Here is a 17,338-nt window from a genome sequence, read left to right as displayed (position 1 = left end):
GGCCCAAATGGACCTCCTTGGCTTTAAAAGAACAAATTTTTTGAACGTTTAGGTCTTAAATCAGGCCTAATTGGTAGTCTATGTTTGGCTTCCTTTACTGTTAGGTATTAAAATACAATTCTTTAAAAAGTCAGTTTTTCTCTTTATAACCAGAATTTGTCAGAAGAAAGAGCTTATAATTAAAAAAAATTTTTTTTAATCAAAGAAATGGATTGGAAGATCTCTTAACATAGGGATCTTTAACAATCAAAAGATAGGACAAAATGTATTACAAAAGCTTGTGATTTCAATATTTATTCATTTATGATGAGCCACCTCTGGGTTAGAACAGTTGGGTGTTCACAGCTGGTGGAGTTCTCCTTCTCAAATACTTCAGAAGAAGTTCTTAGGACACCAAACAGGAGCCACAATGTTAGACTTCTGAATAGTCGCCCTATAAGTAAAATGTATAAGGCTCTCCTCAGGTTGGGTTTGTTGTTAATCCAGGATTAAGAGTCTAATTCATAGACTACGACGGGATGATGTGAGACTCCTCATCCGCCCACTAGGTCAGAACTTCATTAAAATTCTCTGTTGGATTGTCAAACACTGTGTCTGCTCCGCCATCATCTGAGCACTGGGGAGAGAAGCATCGATAACATGAAGGTGAAACGCAGTCCCGGCTCATAAGGAGCTCCGGGAAGAGGAGGAAGCGGGCAGCCACAGAGGTGTCTGCGCCAAGGTGAGCTCTTGTATCCTGAGTTCCACAGCCTAGCTTTCTCCAGGAAGCTGATCTCTCCCAACCATTCCAGCCTGAGGAATCCCTGGCCCTCCCTGCACAAGCTTTCAGTGGCTTCCTGCTCTCCCCTGTGTTTAAGTAGCCAGCCTTTCAAAATGACCTACAATAGGACCCAGTTTATTTTTAGCCTAACTACTCTCTATGTTCCTACCCACTTCAAAGATCCAACTCAAGTTCAGATTCTTTACAAAGCCTTTTCCCATTGCTCTTTCTACTTCAGCGTCACCTGTGCCCACCCATGGCCTCTTATGTATGCATGACACCGTGCTTTGTGCCCTGATCCCATCCCTGTCCCAGACTTAACCTCCTTCACGCCTTATGTTCTTCTCATAATAACTGTGCTTTCAAATGGTCATCTTAAAAGTCTGAGAACATGTCTTTTTGGTTTTTTTCTTTCCTTCTTTTCCTTTTGAGTGGCAGTATGGGAGAATATTATTCAGTTATTTTCTAATAAAAATTATGTTCTAAGGGATACCACTTAGTTTGTAACATGAGTTTTCTTTGAAACACATAAAACTGTTCTGTCTGAATGCTGGGGGAGGGGCAGATGGGTCAGGGAACCAGTAATAAAGTCCAGGTAATTTAGATTTCTTCCTCCCTTCATCTCTTCCAGAGCAACTGCTCTAAGTGTGTGAATATTTTTAAACATTCTGCTTTTATCAAGTAGAGATAAATCTGTTTTGTGACCTATGAATATGGAGTCAATATGCAAGAACACACGGGCAAAATCCAACAAGCACATAATTAGTGCCATTAGCATTCTCTTACTTATCAGATACCATCTACTTTGACGGTATTAATTACTTGAATTTATAGTTAGTTTAAAACTCACTTTTATTTCTATAAGCCCAAAATTCTTAGAATGCATTAAGTCTAATATAACTAAGACTCGGGATTACTCATGTTGTTTTCATTTCCTCTTTCAGAACTTTCTAGAAGTCTACAGAAGAAGATTAAACAGTTGGTGCTTCCTTGCCTATCCCACCGGAATTCTATTTCATAGCTTGGGTGCTTTGATCTCTTTCAAGATCCGTGTTTGAATGTCAGTTACACGTGGAAAGTAGATCATTCAAAGATCAGTTCACTTTGGGAAGGGGCTACTATAGAGGAGGAGACAAAGTTGTCTAGGAATCAAAAGGACCTCAGGGCTAGGATAGACATTTCAGGATCATCTAATCTTGTCTCTCAAAAAGTGTATCCTTACGATGGTAACAAACATTATGAAGAATAAAAGGTTCCACAGACAAGTGAGTCAGGACCCACCGCTGAAAAGATCATTAAGTAGGCTTCTTGTCTATTGTAGGCTTTTTAGGGCCTCTGAAATGCTGTTATGCATCCTGAATCTCATAGGATCGGGGACAGAGAAGAGAGCATGCAGCCCCTGCCCCTTCCCATCTCACGGGCCTGAGCATCTCATGTGAAAGTTCATAGACTGCTATTCTCTGCAATACTCTGGCAAGGTAGACTTACCCTGTCCTTTATCTGCTGCCACTTTCATTCCTATGACCTTCTTGGTCATGTAGACTTGCTTGATAATTCCCTGATATAAGAGACTCCTAGACAGACATTCCTCTCATTATTCTAGACTGATGCTCTTTTTGTCTGGTTATTGCTTTCTCATCTTTTATGGTCAAGTCCAGAAACTCATTTATTCCAAGGCATTACAGGAACCTCTAAACTAGACAAATACCATGCAATTAACATTAATTAATAGGTCTTGTGATTAGTTTTAATGCTGGTCTCCCTGCTTGATAGTAAACTCCATGATGTCATTGACATTGTACTTTTCACTTCTGTGCCCTGCAAATGGCAGGTACTCAAGAAACTGTTAAAAAAATAATAGTTAAAAGAAGTCATTGAAAATTACATGGGTAGTTTAACTTGAGCCTATTTTGGAAGGTCTGAGACTTGTGCTTAAGCCCTGAATCTGGACCTCTTTCTTGGGTGAATGAATTTTTTTCTGAATCACCATTTCCTTACTTATAAAGGAAAATACTGCTCCATTCTCACAGAGTTGTTATGGATCAATCAATATTTAGAAGACTTGATACACTATAGTGTCCTTTGAAGAATGAACAACTTTTTACAACAAGGACAGTCCTTGGTTAAACATAACTGAGCATCTTATTTGTTTTAAGTCTTACTTCATACCAAGCTTATGCTGTTAAGTCACAATAGAAAAAATAGAAAAATACTGAAGAGGCCGTGTGGTTTTATAATTAATCATCTAGCAAACACTTCCTTCGAGTGGGGCTCATGCCAAGGAAAATTATTCAGGTCCCTTTCTGATCCTAAGTAATACCAAGAAGGACTGCACTGCCTGTCCTACGGCTCAGCTCTAAACTCCAAGCAAAATTAATATATCTGAATTAGTGCTGATAGGTTCCCATGGTAACTTTAGATGCAAATCCGTTCTAGTAGCCAGTTATACTTTATGTGGAAAAATCAGCAGTTACCTTCCAAGTTTCAACAAGATGCTCAAGATTTCTGGTTAATTGCCAATTTGAGTTATAGATGTCACTTTCATTACATTGCAAATTTAAAAACAGGCACTTACTGTTGGACTATTTAGGTCAGGAGGTGTAGACATGTCCCCAAACAAATCCATCTGGTCAACACCCTTAAAAAAGTATTTGGATTAGATTCAGATGTGTCTACTAAAAAATATTACTTTGTATATTGTTGTAATTGTTTCCTAAACTAAGATTTAAGAAAATCGTTGTCATAATTTGATTTTCATTTAACTAATACAGATTTAGTATTAGACTATTTAGGCCTGGAAGCTCAGCATGTCCCCAAACAAATCCATCTAGTCCACACTCTGAAAAAAAATTTGTGGATTAGATTCAGATGTGTTTACTAAAAAGATTACTTTGTATCTTGACATCAATGTTATATTACTGTTTAGGGAAATAGTTGTCATAATTGGACTTCCATACAGATTCAATGCAGATTTGGTATTGGCAACATGTATAGGAAGTAAACCCATGTTCAGTTAAATAAGAGTCATAAAAAATCACATACATACCAATTTCAGTTTGTTAGCTTGGTCATCAAGGGTCAATAGGGTCTCATTCCCATTCTGAAAAGATGGCAAATGTTTAAGGGTTTAGTTGGTGAGTTTTCTTATAAAACGTAATTTCCTAGTGTATTGGCTTGCTAAGCAATTATGATTTTGGCACTGATAATTCAACTATACATCTTCTATGGCCAGAGGGATCATGAACACAGTCATAAGCTAGGAGGGGAGCATGCCCGGACAGGTAGCAAACAAGGACTTCTACACATCACGTGTGCAATTCATGAGAAGTAAAGATGCAGTTTTACCTCTACTGCTTTGTTGGCTTCCTCCATCTAAAAAGAAAGACACAAGTTCAGTGATCTCAGTAACTACAGTTAAAGGGAGTTATATCTATCTATCTATCTATCTATCTATCTATCTATCTATCTATCTATCTATCTATCTTTATATATACCTATGAGTACATGAGCACAAGGCAAGAGAGAGTCTTGCATATTATTTTGGCCCTACAGTCCCCTGCCCTTTTCATATCAATACCAGATTTGAATACACTTTCTGAGCTTAAACTTGCTCATCCTTTGTAGTCTTTGGAAACAATGTGAAGCTTGTGGGGAGAGAAGACAAGAGACAGGGACTGAAAATCAGACATGTCTAACTGTAACATCCACCCATTGCTCTACTGGGAAGAACAGACGATATATTTCTAAACTTTCTATAATTGAAAGAGACACAAAGAAGCCAACTCTCCAGATGGGCCATATGTTTGTATAATGTTCAAACATGGTCCTGAATAGTCTCAAGTTTAATAGAGTCAATATTGGGCAGTACTTGCCTTTTTCTTTTCTTCTTCCTTTTTCTTTACATTATAGATAACTTGAAAGAGGTCTTTAAGATCAATGACTAATGGTTCAGCCTGAAGCAAGAAAAAGCATCTTTATGAGTATTTTAATATTATTATTTTCTTCTCTTTGTCTCCCATCAGTTCTGATTAGTACTGTTTTCCTCCTTTCTCTTAAAGCTCCTTACCATCCTCCCCTGATTTATGGGGGATCACTGCCTTTCCCAATCCCCACTACCAGATACATAAAGGGCAGCAGAGTAAATAAGTATTTAACAAAACAAGAAGGACCATGATAATTTTCCAAGTCCCTTCAAGATTTAGGGGAATAATTCACTATTGTTCTAAAATCACCATTGACCTAAGTTCCCCTCCAGGGATACCTCAAGGCTTGAAGCTTACCTGTTGCCCTGTTTTTATGGCAAAAAACTGATGCTGGCCTTCTCCTCCACACACATAGCCAAATGCCCGGTTGTCTGTCACATCACGGGCAATGAAAGAAATCTTATTTACTGGATGTTCATGCTCTATTACCTGAAAAAGAAACATAAAAAATGATATATTAATAAAGCTAGAATCTATATGGTAGCACAATGAAGCATCAGACACCTAGGCATATATGAAAAGGCCAAAACATTTAAAGGAAGAAATTTTTGCTTCTGGTTTAAGGTTAGAGCTACATTTATCCTGGCTAGTAAGGGCTCCAAAAGGAACAAAGAGTAGAAAACAGAAGTGTGAAAAACACGTCTTAAAATATTGATAATTGTCTTCATCCCAAAGATGTGAGGCCACAAAGCAAGAAAGGATTGAGGATCAGGAGACCAAGAATTTCTAAAGCAAAGATGGGATATTTCACTGCTAAACCACCCAAGTGGGTCGACTTTCCCAACTAAAAGTCAAACTCAGGTGAATAGCATAACTAAACTAGAACAGTGATCACAAGGATCCTTTGACAATGGCTCTGGGTGGCCAGAAAACCATCCTAAGTACTATCAGAACAATTATCCACAGAATATTCTGGAAGTTACCAAATGCTGGCATCCAGTATTTTGCATGTTCACATCAGTATCGAGGAGTTACATGGGGCAAGGGGTTTCTTGGTTTAGTAGTGCCTTCTCCTCTGTTCCCCCGCTCCCCCTTCTCTTGATCCTTTCAAGCACATGGCAGGGCTCAACTCTTCAGAGATATTTGTAGGTGGTCATAATGCGTCTTGGTTTTTGTTTCCAAATCCCTAACACCACTGGAAAATGTATATTGGGTATCTTTGAAGATTTGGGGAACAAGAGAATGCTTGAAGGAAACTTGCCACCATTCTCCTGATGGGCTTGGGAAAATAAGACTTGAGAGATGATGGAGAATGGAAATAGCAGTGCACGAGGACCAGCAGGGTGAGTGACAGGTGTCAGGGTTCCAGGGCTCTGTATGTGACCAGTGGGTTTTGCATGATAGATAATGGCCATCTCTAGGAAAGGATGGATAATAATTGGAGGTCTCCCCAATTACCTTGAGACTGTATTTGACAGCAATGAAAATGAGCTACAAACGACATTTTAAGTAAATGAATCTTATGATGTTGAGTAGAGAAAATAAAGTCCCAGAGAACCTGAAGTATAATCTGATCGTCTTTTGATAAGGTTACAAGAAAATAAACAAAATAAGTAAGACTGTTCCTATGCAATAGAATAACAGCAACCACCCAAAAATGAGCAAGGTTATATCTGTGGGGTGAAGAGGAAGGGAAAAGAGAGAAGGAAGAAAAGCGTGTCACAGGTAATATTCTAGCTTCAGGTTAGCCAGTACGTTTGGTAAATATATTAAATATATTTACCAAATAAATATATTAAATATATTTACCAAATAAATATATTAAATATATTAAATTGTAGTAAATATATTAAAATGAGACCCAGGCATAGATCAATGACAGCATCAGAAACCAGGGGTTAGGGTTAATCTAGTTCTGTGTACCTGGGGTCCAAAAAAATACTGAAGTGATATTTATAGCACATCTGTGTTTATAGACGGGAGGTTCACATCTATTACAGAAAATGAATTTCAAAATAAAGTATTTTGACTCCTCACCTCCTACCCTATTGTTTTCTCCCTGTTACTTTTGGAGAAGTAATATATACTATTTTTTTTCTTATAGACTTTTGAAAAGGAAAACAGGGAGCTGAGATTTATGTCAAATTGTTTGTTAGACTCAGGTGGTCAAAAGGTGTCAGTGAAAGTGAATTCTTACCCCAGTTTTCTCATCAATTATTTTTATTCCAGAAAGGGAAATGTTGACCCAGATCCTTTGTTTGTGTTGTCCCTGAGACCGACCAGCTGCCGCCATTCCCTGATGAGATTGGGAAAACAAGAAAAATCCAGTTAAAACTACCCTATGATGCTTTTGATACTAAAACTTTTAAAAGACAGCTTTATTTTCAGCTTGGTTTACCATCTACAAAAGGATTAGGCACCTTTCATAATAGATGGGAGGAGTGAAATAAAAGACATTGATCCAGGACATCATGAGTTAGCTATGTGAACTTGGACAAGTCATTCTAATTCTGTTGGGCTCAGAATAGTCATTGGTAAAGACAAGAAGACTGGATCAGATCTTCAAAGATGATCCTTCTAGGTCTGGTCTTTTTCAACAATTTTTATTTATTTAATTAGTTTCACATAACAACAGTACTAGAATTTAAAAATTAAAAACAAACAAACAAACAAACAAAAACCAAAGGGCTAACACGAAAGAGCTATAGGTTCCAAATAGAGACCTGAATTTTACCTGAATACTTCCAGGATCTAAAACTTGATGTGTCCAAAGGAAAAAGCATCTATAGCCCTGCACTACATGATTAAGGCAGGTCTCTAGAACAGCATTCACAATATGAAAACAAACTCAAGACTCCTCAGAAAATGGGGCATCACTGGATCAATTATGGGATTAGAAATGTTTTTCTTTCAAGTAATTGAGATATAGGTAACCATAAACTTCTAATATAATTCCCGCTGTTCGATATTTGCTTGAGATAGAGACTAAGGATGCTTTCCCCTTTTACCTTTAGTTTCATCATAGAATCTTGGCTCATTTTATCCCCTCTTGCATCGGGCACATCATCGATGCCAATTAGTTTGGCCTTGTATTTTACACCATCACCTTTGAATCTGGCCAAAAGATACTCATCCGTCTTTTCAGAGCCTGAGGGGAAAAAAAAGAAATATAGGATAAAATTTATAAATGTCTTTAAATATCATCCCCAGGTATGACAAAATATGTTCTAGAATCTCTAAATCTGAATAGTATACCTATTGGTTATATTACAATTACTCAAATATGCAATATTCTATCTTTATTCTTACTCCTCTGAGTAAAATTGTATTCTGTAGGGGCGCCTGGGTGGCACAGCGGTTAAGCGTCTGCCTTCGGCTCAGGGCGTGATCCCAGCGTTATGGGATCGAGCCCCACATCAGGCTCCTCCACTATGAGCCTGCTTCTTCCTCTCCCACTCCCCCTGCTTGTGTTCCCTCTCTCGCTGGCTGTCTCTATCCTGTGGAATAAATAAATAAAATCTTTAAAAAAAATTGTATTCTGTAATACTGTATATTGTGTTGGGGTGGAGAGAAAATTAACTCTGCAAAATGGACTGAATTATAGGAAACGTATGGGACTGTGTGAGGTGCTATTTGGGGATATTCTTCATCCTAAATTAAAAAATATTTTTAAAAGAAAATAAGAAGGATAATGCTATTTTTTAATGAAAGAAAAATAAGCTACTGCACTATTTACTAACATTTTGAACTGCCAAGAAGGCAGAAGAAAATTATGAATAAATTCCTTTGAAAATCATTAAGATCCTTATCTCATCTTCATAATTTCTTTTGCTCTTCTTAAAGAGACTGCAGTCGTCTCATTCCATAGCTAAAGAAGAAGAGTAAAAGGCAGGCAAGCCACGGCATCTTCTCAAGCTATGAATGATTAAGGACTCTGGCAGTTTCTAGTGGTACTTCAGGTCAAGAGAACAGGGTCTAATAAAATAAAGATCTCGGTTTCTGAAAAACAGCTACTTCAGTAAAGCAAAGTGGTAAAGAGGTTACTGAAAGATAGTCATCTAATAATTGATAGTTTGATAATTTATCAACTAAACAAGCTACTATGAACGCTTGCCAGCAGGATCCAGTTGGTGCAATCACAGGATTCAGAGACACATCTTATTATAAGTGGAGCGGACGAATCTCCGCCAAAGGCCAACTTTCCTGCTGAGGAGAACTTGAGAGTAGGCTGAGGTGGAAGCGAGGCAAGAGCCAAGTCTTACTTCGTTCACCTCAAACCTCACATGTCTTCAGAGGTAAGCAACACTCGCTCCCCTCAATGGCCTCAAGAGGATTTCTCCATACCTTTCTTTTTTTCCTTCTTTGATGGTGCTTTTGGTGCAGCCTGTTGGTCAGGCTGACCGTTCGTTGTGCTCGTCTCTACTTCGTTAGACATGGCAGGAAGGCAGACAGCGAACTCCAGTACCAGCAGACACGGAGTGACACCAGACGATCCCTGAAGTCTCAAATGAACATAACCTACTACAGACACCTGTGGGCAGAGTTTAGAGGCATAATGAGATCGTGACACAGCCAACCCAGACTGTATGCTACTCGGCTTGCAACTCATGGTTTGTGAGTATGTATCTTCAGACTCATGTTTGGTTTTTCTCCCCTGTCAGACTGAACTCTGAAGAAGAGCAGGTAGGACTGTTGCCTTTGTAGTTTCCAAAATGGAAAGAGGGTGTTTATTGGGTTTTTCTTTAAGAATTGACATCTCGTAACATTGAATGATTATCTACCCAAGTAGTTTGTATTGGAATTTTGGCATAAAAATCTAGTATTAAAGGCAGGGATCAAAACATGTCACACATACAAAAATAAGAATTCACAGCCAAGTATGAATATATTGGATGCTGAGTCTGAGATGATTGCAATTGGCATCTGAAATTGGACATTATAAATTCTGCTTCAAAAACCATTTAGTTGTAAAGGCAGTGTCAAGAATACAGTTAAAAATGTTATCTTATTCCTATTGATAAATATATATATTTTTTACATGTTGTGATTCTGCGTATGATTTCCAGGGCTTTCCTAGCACTATACTTTAGAGGACAACCATTTTTGACATTAACACTTACATGTATCAGGGGAAGAGTGAACTTATGGGATGTCTGTCGTGCAATGCATTGAGTGGAAATACTTGTATGCTATTATTTAGCATTATTAACCTCAAGACAGCTGTGGCATATGTTCTCATAAGACTCCCTTTGTATCATGGCAGGTAAAAGAGAAAAAATTAGAGTCATTGTAAGCACACAGAAGTGAACTAATGTTTCAAAAGACTCTTTCCCCTCCCAGAAGTCAAAGTTTCTACACAGCTTCTGAGAGAGTGTTAACTTTCTACATGGACTGAAGACCAGAGGGAAGCAGCCATTCACAGTTTTGTTAGGACCTGTTAGGACCACCCATGGACTGCTATAGTCCTCCCACCCCAAAAAGCTCTCTTAATTCTGTTTTTAAAACACCCCTTTATATGAGCTTTTTATTTTTATTTTTTTTTAAGATTTTATATATTTATTTGAGAGAGAGAGGAGAGAGAGCACATGTTGGGGGGGGAGGGGCAGAGGCAGAGGGAGAAGCAGGATCCTCGCTCAGCAGGGAGCCTGATGTGGGGCTCAGATCCCAGGACTCTGAGATCATGATCTGAGTCAAGGCAGATGCGTAACGCACTGAGCCACCCAGGTGCCCTATTGGACCTTTTTAAATTCAAGGACCCAGTCTGCCACATGGAAATGTATGTAATTATCTAGATACTAAAGGGTAAAAAGTAAGTCTTACATTTTTTTGCTTCTCAGTCAGCATAAATTGCACTTCCCTGGCTTCGTAAATGTTAACACATTTTCCTCAAGATGCACACTTCATCTCCCCCCCATGAGGCTTTAAATGGTCTTTAGAGTCTTAATAGTCTTGAAAAACACATATATACAGAAATCTGTGTAGGATTAATGTTATCTGAATTATTTAATTTGGAGATTTAGTAGTTAATTGTGCTCAAAGACACCTGACTGGTAGGCAGCCAGGCAGACGGTCTCCTCACAGGTGCAAGTCTTATGTAGCAGGGAACTCCAAGCCCTATTTACTCAAGATTTAGTTGGGGCAGGTACTGGTAGGCTTTTATGTGTATTAACTCCAAAAAATTCAGAGTAACCTCATGAGTATTATGAAATAGTAGTATTTCACTTTTTCAGAGGGCAAGCCAAGGCACAGGGGTTTTAAATTATACAGCTGCTAAGTGGTAAAACCTGGGTCTAACCCAGGCTGTCTGGCCCCAGGCCAGAGTTCCTCACATGTTACACTCACGGGTCTCCTTTGAGAAGCCCCATACTAGCTATAGAGATGCTCTATTACACAAGTAGTGGCCCCTAAAAAGATACGTCCAAAATCCTAACCCCCAAACCTTTGGATGTGGCCTTATTTGGGAAATAGGCATTTGTAATTGTCATTAAGGATCTTGAGTTGGGATCGTCCTGGATTTGGGAGGGCCCTAAATCCCATAACAGATGTCCTTATAAAAGAAAGGCAAAGGGAGATTTGGGACAAAAAGCCACGCAGAGGAGAAGGTAATGCGAATACAGAGGTGAAGACGGGATTGACATATCTACAGACCAAGAATGCCAAGGATTGCCAATGTCCACCAGAAGCTGGGAAAGAAGCACAGAACGGGTTCTTCCTCAGAGCTTCCAGAAGGAACAAACCCTGTTGACATCTTGATTTTGGGCTTCTGACCTCAAGACTGAGAGAATAAGTTTCTGTGGTTTTAAGTTGACTAGTTTTTGGTGATTTGTTATGGCGGGCCTAGGACACTAATGCCACACCTCTATTTCGTATGCCTTGATTGATTTCCGTGGTTCCCAAGATTTGTTTCCTGGTGACATGATAAATCTCCTAGTCATATCCACACTCTTCCAATTTCAGGAAGCTAATAATTATTTTCTTAATTTCGGAGACTTTGTTACAATTCTAGAGGATATTTGCCCATGTTAATAATAGGAGGTGAGACTAAGCTCTGACCTAAGGCGATACAAGGACATGCATCCTCCTGCGTCCGCACCTTTTCCCCATTGGGCCCTCTCCTTTAGAAGCTGCTTAGATCTCATCTCAGAAATAAGGAAAACACTTCCCTGTAACCCTCTAATCATCATCTCATGATCCTTTCATGATTAAACATTTGAACTTGATAGTCTTCTACCCTCTACTTTTTCATATTCCCTTCCTCTCAAAGGACTTGCTCATCTCAACTCTCTTCTCAGAAACTCAACTACAGCTGCTGATGGGTGTCCTGACCAAATCCAATTACTTTACTGTTCAGTCTCTGGGGGATATTTGACTGCATGCATCAGACACCTACCCCCTTTCGTGAGCCTTTTCCCTCCCTTCCTTTTGCTCCCATAATAACCATGATGCTCCTATCCATGGCTTGTGCTTTCTGTATTGGAATGATCTGGATTCTTTTTTTTAAAATGAAGTTCTTCTAAATTTTAGAATAACATTGAAGCTTTCCTGCTTGGTCTTATGGTGGCTCCCCTTACATCTAGGACAAAGATTCAGACGTTTTTTGTTTTGTATGTGAGACTTTTTTTTTTTTTTAAGATTTTATTTATTTATTTGACAGAGATAGAGACAGCCAGCGAGAGAGGGAACACAAGCAGGGGGAGTGGGAGAGGAAGAAGCAGGCTCCTAGCAGAGGAGCCCGATGTGGGGCTCGATCCCAGAACGCCGGGATCACGCCCTGAGCCGAAGGCAGACGCTTAGCCGCTGTGCCACCCAGGAGCCCCTGTATGCGAGACATTTGTATAGCAACCCAAGTTTCTCATTTCTTTCGAGCATTATTTGCTTTTTGGCTCTTTCCAAACTCCCCTCTCCCCAACATCCAGCTCATCCCACTTACCGATTTCCCCTGGAGAGCATAGGTAAGACCTCTTCCAGAAGCCTGCCCCTCCTCCCCTCCAGTTCAGCTTGAAAATAATCTAGGTAAGGGAGTTTACTGACCATCCTTGGAGCCTAATATTGCATTTTTCTGCTGGATGCTCTTTCTGACAAGAAAATATTTTAGGTCATTAAATTTGGTAAATTTTATTCTAAAGTGAGAATATTTCAAAGGAATTTGAGAAATACCACAAAACATTTTGAGGGGCTTGGGAGTGGGAATCATGATATGTGAAGTCATAAAAGTGATACAAGACACAGCAACCTCACAGCTCAAGACCAGGTCTCCAATCTAGTGTCGGCAGACGGGGCCAAGATGGGAGGGTTCTAAAGTGAACAAGGTTTTACAGCGAAAACTTCTCTTTTCAGACACTTAAGTACAACTGTTCACACCACTGGAATTGTGTTAAAGGTATTTGGTATCCTTTAGTTATATCCTTCCACTGTTTCGGAATGAGCAGTTATAAGGGGCCAGGAAAAAAAAATTATTAGAGAGAAAAATGTTTCTTTAGCATAAATTCCCGGAAGAAAAGGTATACGTATATCAGGTTGCAATAACCAAAGGTAGGTCTGCGGTGCGGGCCATGCCATTTAAAATGTATCCATGTTCCCTGAAGTGATCAGAGAGCAGACTCTGCCCCAAAGCCCCAAGACTCAGAGATAAACTCCTTTATAAAGAAATGGTAAATAGGTTCTTTGAAAGAGTTCGGTAAAAGCATCCTTTCAGTATCCCATATACCAGACAGATAAACATTTATCTTTCTCCCAAGGTTAAAAGGGCAAATCCCCCATCACAGATTCCAAATGTCCAAGCTACCATCTGACATATAGTAGATGGAGAAAGTCCTGCTTCTAGACTCAGGTCCCTCTGTAGAGAATAATCAACTTAAGGATGGAAAAACTCAAATGCATAATTCTTCTGACAATGTTACAGAATTGTTCATTGTTCCCATAAAACCTTCAGCAGGTTTTATAATGAATTGTTTTTGGAAAGGGTTTGGGCCTGGAAAAGGGACCTGAGGGCCAAAAGGTGCCCTACTATTTTCTTTGGTTACTTTCCCAAATTAGGGGCATTGTTTAAAAAAAATTATCTAGAGTGAATTAATCTCTGTGTTCTGTTTTAAAGCTCTAGTAACGTAAAGGTTTTAATAACAGGGAAGAAGCAGATGTAGGATATCCAGAAAGCCTACAGTGTTCTTATTCCTCGGGTTTAGTCACAGAAACTCTTCTGACCAAGGAGCACAAAATTAATCAGGAAACACACGCAAGGCGGATTATCATAAAGCCAGGATTACAAATGAAAGCTCAAAAACATATACAGAGGGTCACGTGAACAGCTCCACATCTAACCCTAGCTGGTTCCCTTTCCTAGGGGAGGGCTGTTCCTTTGTTAGAGACTCGAAGACAGGAGGCTAAGAAGACACAGCTGGAAAAAGAGGAGTGTCTAAAGCTATTGTAGATTCTTGACTCCTTCTTAAGGCCTAATTATAGGACAGCAAGTTGTGAAAGAAACTTTGCTAAGTCAAGAAAATTAGCTCCCATTTGAGCAAAGATACATAACTTGGATTCTGGACTTAACACAAACCTCCCTGAAAGAATGCGGGAACTTCCCTTTTCCATGGTGCAAGAATCAGATGACTAGAAGAGATTTTGGAGTTTGCAACATCTTTTTGCAGTTTCTGAGAAGGTTCTGAGAAATGTATACCAGAAGACTACTTGAGTCATCTTATGACAAGTATATCCCTTGCACAAGGAAAAAAACAGCAACAAACCAAAAAACTGCTGGATTGTTTAGCCCTTAAAGTGATTCATGCAAGATATCTAGTATCTAGAACCCCGGAACGTACCCATGTAGGGATGAATTTGTGTAGGGAGAAGTTTGGTCAGCACCTCCTTATTCTTGCTGGCACCATTTCCTTCAGTAAGATTGTGTGGGTATCAACAATGATAGGATTTAATGATTCCAGGGTTCTCGGCAATATCCTGACACAAGTATCCCCCTCTCTCCCAGGCAACCTTCCTACCCTAATTATACACAGCAGAGAGAAATCTGCTTGGTCAGTCTCAAAATGCTGGTAAAAGGAATAACTTTAGGACTTACTTAATGGTAGCTCCATTCCACAAATGGTAGAGAATCTGTTTTTACGTTTAAGGAGGAGGGGACAAACATTTTACCTACCAAGCACCTGAAACATTTATCCTGACAGCTCTGGGAAATAAAATGGGTCTATTTTATAAGTAAGTTCATGGACTCGTAAGACAAAATCAAATCAATCACTAATAAGTTGTTAGGCTTAAAATTGAACATGATCTGTGTTCCCTTGTCTCCTATAGATGCTGATGGCTCTTATCTTCTTGAAAAAAATCACATTGATTTTAACCTGTATTTTCTAAGCTGCTTTTAAAGTCATCATCCCACTGACTTGAACATACCAGTTAACTTTTCAGAAAGAGTCCCATAAAATGGACACAGGAGAGTTAAGAAGAGTTAAGAACAAAGCAACATAAAGATCTTTGCTAGAATGTCCAGTACTTTGTACTTATCAGAAAACATGCTCCTTTGTCCTTTGGAACTTTATGCCTGTCTCCGCTGGGATACCACATTAGGACATGTGAAATATTAACCTCTAAGGCAGATCTCGGGGTCCAAGAGGGCAGCAAGCTGCCTTCGCCATTATTTCCCAAGTAACCTTTCGAGAATAAGGGATGTTGCCAGAAATGATACAGCAAAGTTAAGCTGTTTCTGACACTTGATGTAAAACCTTTCTCCTTAAAACTGCTCAGAATCCTATGCTTTTAGGGAAGGCTTACTCTACTCCATGAAGGCCCGGTGCAATAGACAGGAAGATTGTTGCAGCCTTTTAACTGGGGGAAATGAGACAATGTGAATGCACCCTCAAAAGGAGTCCTTAGGAGAGTTTCTTGTAAGTGCTGACGCTGCCGTGGGGGCCTCAGGGACAAGACATGCCTGAGTCAAGGAGGTACACACAAGTTATGCATTGACAGAGAGCATTTTCCATTGCATTGAACCCACAGAAAGCATGCTGTTGGACCTGGAGGACTGAACCGAGAAGCTTTTCCCGGTCTTTGGAACCAAGTCAGACCAAGAGTGCCCCAAACAGTGAATTTTAGGTAGAGGTAGGACAGTAGAGCTGCTAAAGGCTGAGGCTTGGTGGGCGGGTGTGTGTGTGTGTGTGTGTGTGTGTGTGTGTGTGTGTGTCTTACACACTTTTGCCATTTTCTAGCTCTGCAGCTCGGGGCAACTTCTCTAATATTCACATGTGTAAAATGTGAATAAAGTTTTCAGAGTCATTACCAGAAGCCTCAGCGCCTCCTGCATAGAAAGAGCTCACTGGAAGGTAGTTGTGCTGAAATCCAAACTGTGTCTCACATGCTGTGTCCGGTGTAGTCTTGTGTGGCATCCAACATGGCTTTTCCACAGCGACTGTTTAAACAATTTCAGAACAACGAGGACCAACAATAAACAGCTAGCAAATACAGAGACAAGGATGGAGTGCTTTAACCAGGAAGGCCCAGGTGAAAAAGTGAGCGTGTTTGCCTGGGGTAGAGCCCCTCCTGTTCAACTCCGGTTTCTGAATCTACTCCAAGCCACCCAGAGACGCTGAGTCAAATCCAAGACTACACCATTACCATGGGCGGTTTAGAGGGTCTACCTCAGATAACCTGGGGAATTTTTACTGGAGAGCTCCTAGAAAGATGTCCATGCCACACCCAGGTCGGTTAGATCCAAATCTCTGGGGGAAGAGACACAAACACCAATATATTTGAAAGATTCCCAGGTAATTCTAATGTACTGACAAGTCTGAGTTCCAACCACCCACTTCCATGACCCTTTGTCCCCTTAAAGAAATATCAAGTGGTTAGACTTTGAGCTGGAAGAAACCCAGGGAATAATCGGTCACACCATTTCATTACTAAAGATTAGAAACTGAGGGCAAGAAAGAATGTACAACTTGCCTATCATTAAACGGCTGGTTGGGATGGAGCTGGTGTCCAGAGCTTCACATGGACTCTACTGTCCTATTCCTAGAGATTATATGCATAACTTTTTTAAAACTATTTTTAAGAAGACAGTGCTAAACCCATTACATACAGACTGAACCAAGAATACGTTCCATTTAGTAGATACAACAAGCACAGAACAGGAAGATAGCCTAGCAGAATTTCATTTCATAGATGTTTTCTGAACCAAAACAGAAAAAGGACTTTATGTGGTCTAATCACGCATTGTCACTGGATTCTTTTTTACCTAGGTAGCTGGGGTCCTGTTTGGTCAAACTGGCTTATTAATGTTGATTTGGCTGCTTGGAAGAAAGTATTTGGCTAGGTTTGAGCTGCAGCTCACAGATCAAAGAATTCAAATTCATTTTAGTACATTCTCTACTATTCAGTGTGTGGCCTTTTCATTTTTTTTTTTTAAGCATGACAGGAAGTTTGATTTCTTGGGTTGGCGACTTTGAATATTTTTGACTCATTATGACCTCCCTTAATTTTTGTACCCACCACACCCATTTTGTTTTTAAAGTGAGTTTTTATTAGGAATATCTCCTACTAGAGCCTAAAAAATAGCCATCATAATAAATAGTGTTTAGGAGACTTTAAGCTTTAAAAAGGAGCTTAATGCTCTCCAGATGAGGGCCTATTCTCTAAACTGGGCAGTGCAAGC

The 17,338-nt window shown here is 39.6% G+C and overlaps 1 protein-coding gene across 4 annotated transcripts in view; it reads right to left on the bottom strand.

Annotated features, from left to right (window-relative positions):
* Positions 1-17,338, bottom strand: part of DAB2 (DAB adaptor protein 2) — a 157,840-nt gene that overhangs the window by 12,452 nt on the left and 128,050 nt on the right. For 2 of the 4 annotated variants that reach the window (XM_045787321.2, XM_045787324.2), the window contains exons 2-10: positions 15,968-16,096; positions 9,028-9,214; positions 7,692-7,831; positions 6,881-6,979; positions 5,041-5,172; positions 4,633-4,713; positions 4,106-4,132; positions 3,807-3,860; positions 3,336-3,398 (exon numbers count right to left, since the gene is read on the bottom strand). In XM_045787321.2, the coding sequence (XP_045643277.2) occupies positions 3,336-3,398; positions 3,807-3,860; positions 4,106-4,132; positions 4,633-4,713; positions 5,041-5,172; positions 6,881-6,979; positions 7,692-7,831; positions 9,028-9,214; positions 15,968-15,991 (807 nt within the window). In that variant the 5' untranslated portion in view covers positions 15,992-16,096. The remainder of the gene's footprint in view (positions 1-3,335; positions 3,399-3,806; positions 3,861-4,105; positions 4,133-4,632; positions 4,714-5,040; positions 5,173-6,880; positions 6,980-7,691; positions 7,832-9,027; positions 9,215-15,967; positions 16,097-17,338) is intronic. The other 2 variants (XM_045787323.2, XM_045787322.2) reach the window with 1 other exon arrangement.

The sequence above is a fragment of the Ursus americanus genome, chromosome 15 (assembly GCF_024610735.1).
Source record: "Ursus americanus isolate L20-20 chromosome 15, mUrsAme1.1.p, whole genome shotgun sequence".
Taxonomy (NCBI): domain Eukaryota; kingdom Metazoa; phylum Chordata; class Mammalia; order Carnivora; family Ursidae; genus Ursus; species Ursus americanus.
The sequence above is the reverse complement of the archived record's forward strand: the minus strand, read 5'-3'. Positions and strand labels throughout refer to the sequence as shown.